A 2,500-nucleotide genomic window follows, 5' to 3' on the forward strand; every position below is an offset into this window, starting at 1 on the left:
TAATAATAATAATAATAATAATAATAATAATAATAAAATAATAATAATAATAATATTGTTTTAGCTCACCCCAATATTTTTGTTCCGTTTCCAGGTCAACTTGATTGGGCTGGGAATCGCCATCACCCCCTCCACCACAACAACCCATTATGACGGCCTTTGACTACTCAAGAATAAGACGTCAACCTGAAATTGAATTAAAGGGGTCCTACTAATTGCCGTTCGGAGCCGTGTGGAGCCGTCTGGCGGCCTAGAAAATCCATCCGGAGGTCATCTAAAGCATTTTCAAGACATCCGAAGACCCTCAGAGCTGTATGAAGCTTTCCAGAAGTCGTCCGAAGGGAAGCCTTCCGAAAGCTCCTTGTTCTGCTCCGGACGACTCCGGACTTCTCCGGACGGCAATTACTTGGACCAAATTAAAGCTAAAGGTAACTAAATCTGAAAATAAAACCATTTTTCTTCTGCCTGGTATACATGATTTCTCATCGATCTTACTACTCATAGATACTCGATAATTTGACTTTATTTATCTATTTTTCCTAACAAACCCACTTCTCTCTCTCCCTCTCTCTCTCCCTCTCTCCCTCTCTCTCTCTCTCTCTCTCTCTCTCTCTCTCGTTCTCTGGCTATATATATTTCCAATCACAAAGGTTAATGATAGTGATAATAATAAGAAGAATGATGATTATGATGATGATATAATAATAATAATAATAATAATAATAATAATAATAATAATAATAATAATAATAATAATAATAATAATAATAATAAATAACGACGACGATGATGATGATGTTGTTGATGATGATGATGATGAGGATGATGATGATGATGATGATGATGATGATGATGATGATGATGATGATGATGATGATGATGATATTAATTGATTAATTATAGTCATATTTTTAATAAGTGGCGCATGCTTTTCTTCTTTCTGTCAGCTGTCCCTCAAAGCACAGCTGCATAAGTTTGTATAATCCTCTGAATCAATTTGTCTTAATTAAAAAATATTTTTTCATTAATTGTAAAACAATAGGAAAGGATTTCGCTTATAACAGCTATATTACAATCCATAACTGGTAAGGGTCGTAACTCAAAGATTTACAATATCAAAATTATAAATTTTCTGCTTATTCTTTTTGAAGGAATTCAGTAAAATTGAAACTTAAACGATATATGTACAGTGTCTCAATATTAAGGAACGAATGGCAATCCTTCACTATCAGACATCTCCATTTAGTAACTATCAAGACACATTACTGATGAAAATACAAATGACAGTGAACATTACGCGCTTCCTATATTATTCTGATTGCTAAATTTATAGAAATAGCTTGTGTTTATGCCAAAGAGGATTACATAAATTTAATGTACACTGGTCAAGAGTAGAAATTCATCAATTTATGACTCAGTGTTTCTACAAATAGGTACATATGTTCAAGAATAAGAACAACTACAACAACACCAACAATAACAAAGACATACTGGACACATCAATCATCACATTCTAATGAATAGGATGAGGAAAAGGAGAAATGGAACGACTATGGAAAGATTTCATGGCATCAGTCTATCCAATGAAATGTAATTTTCCTCCAGTTTGCGAAGACTGAAGCATGCCTTTTCCAGTCTTCCCTTATTATATCATTGATTGGCTCGTCAGTGAGTAAATTTGATGTTCCACCTCTCAATATTTCCCTTTACTTGGGTTCAAATGAGCTCGACTGGATTGCGCTCACAGTCAACCTCGGTGTCAAAACTCCTTGAATAGGTAGTCTGCTTTGAAAATTGTTTCCGTGTTGTTTCTTTACCCTAGAATATAGTTGGGCCTTTGATAAATGGTCAGAATAATATGTAGTGCTGTCTCATTGGAGCCATGAAATCATATCAGTTTTTATAGTTGCCGAAGTTGGAGCCTTGCGGTGATCATGGGCCACCGAATGGTAGTGTTGTCCAATGCAAAACAGCTGGGTGCCTCGAGAAAATGCAGCAAACGGTTCTTTAGCCAGTCTTCAAACACCTATGCATTGATCCCAGAATGATAGTCACTACCTTCCAGATGATGCAGAAAAGAAAAAAATACCCAGTATCTTCACCACCTGCAAGGATATCAATACCAATGTCCAGAACCCATGAGACTTTTTCTACCTGAATTATCAGACGTCCATTCCTTTGTCGGTGTATGTTTACGGTCACCCAGCTCCATACATCTTTGGATGATATCCATATAAAATTTATCTTGAATCCTTTTCCTATCACGTCGTTCCACACTGGTGATCTATCTCTCTGTATTATTTAAAGAACCATCTTCTCTTTTCGTATCGCATCGTGTAGTTTAAAAGCTTATATTGTTTTAAAAGCCTTTAAACGGTCTCAGAAACGTTCGTGCAGAAATGCAATTTTTCAAAGTTATATAAACATCATTCATTGTTAATTTGACAATATTGAGTATTTAATCAGTATATCAAATGATTTAAAGTTTGATGAGATTTCA

The 2,500-nt window shown here is 35.2% G+C and overlaps 1 protein-coding gene across 4 annotated transcripts in view; it reads right to left on the bottom strand.

The window, feature by feature from the left end:
• The window catches only part of LOC144979885 (choline transporter-like protein 2), a 72,107-nt gene that overhangs the window by 62,083 nt on the left and 7,524 nt on the right, over window positions 1-2,500 (bottom strand). For all 4 annotated transcript variants that reach the window (XM_078927129.1, XM_078927126.1, XM_078927127.1 and 1 more), the window contains one exon: window positions 70-186. In XM_078927129.1, the coding sequence (XP_078783255.1) occupies window positions 70-148 (79 nt within the window). In that variant the 5' untranslated portion in view covers window positions 149-186. The remainder of the gene's footprint in view (window positions 1-69; window positions 187-2,500) is intronic.

This window comes from Berghia stephanieae, chromosome 9, assembly GCF_034508935.2.
Source record: "Berghia stephanieae isolate SIO BIC M18660-M18661 chromosome 9, UCSD_Bste_1.3, whole genome shotgun sequence".
Lineage (NCBI taxonomy): Eukaryota > Metazoa > Mollusca > Gastropoda > Nudibranchia > Aeolidiidae > Berghia > Berghia stephanieae.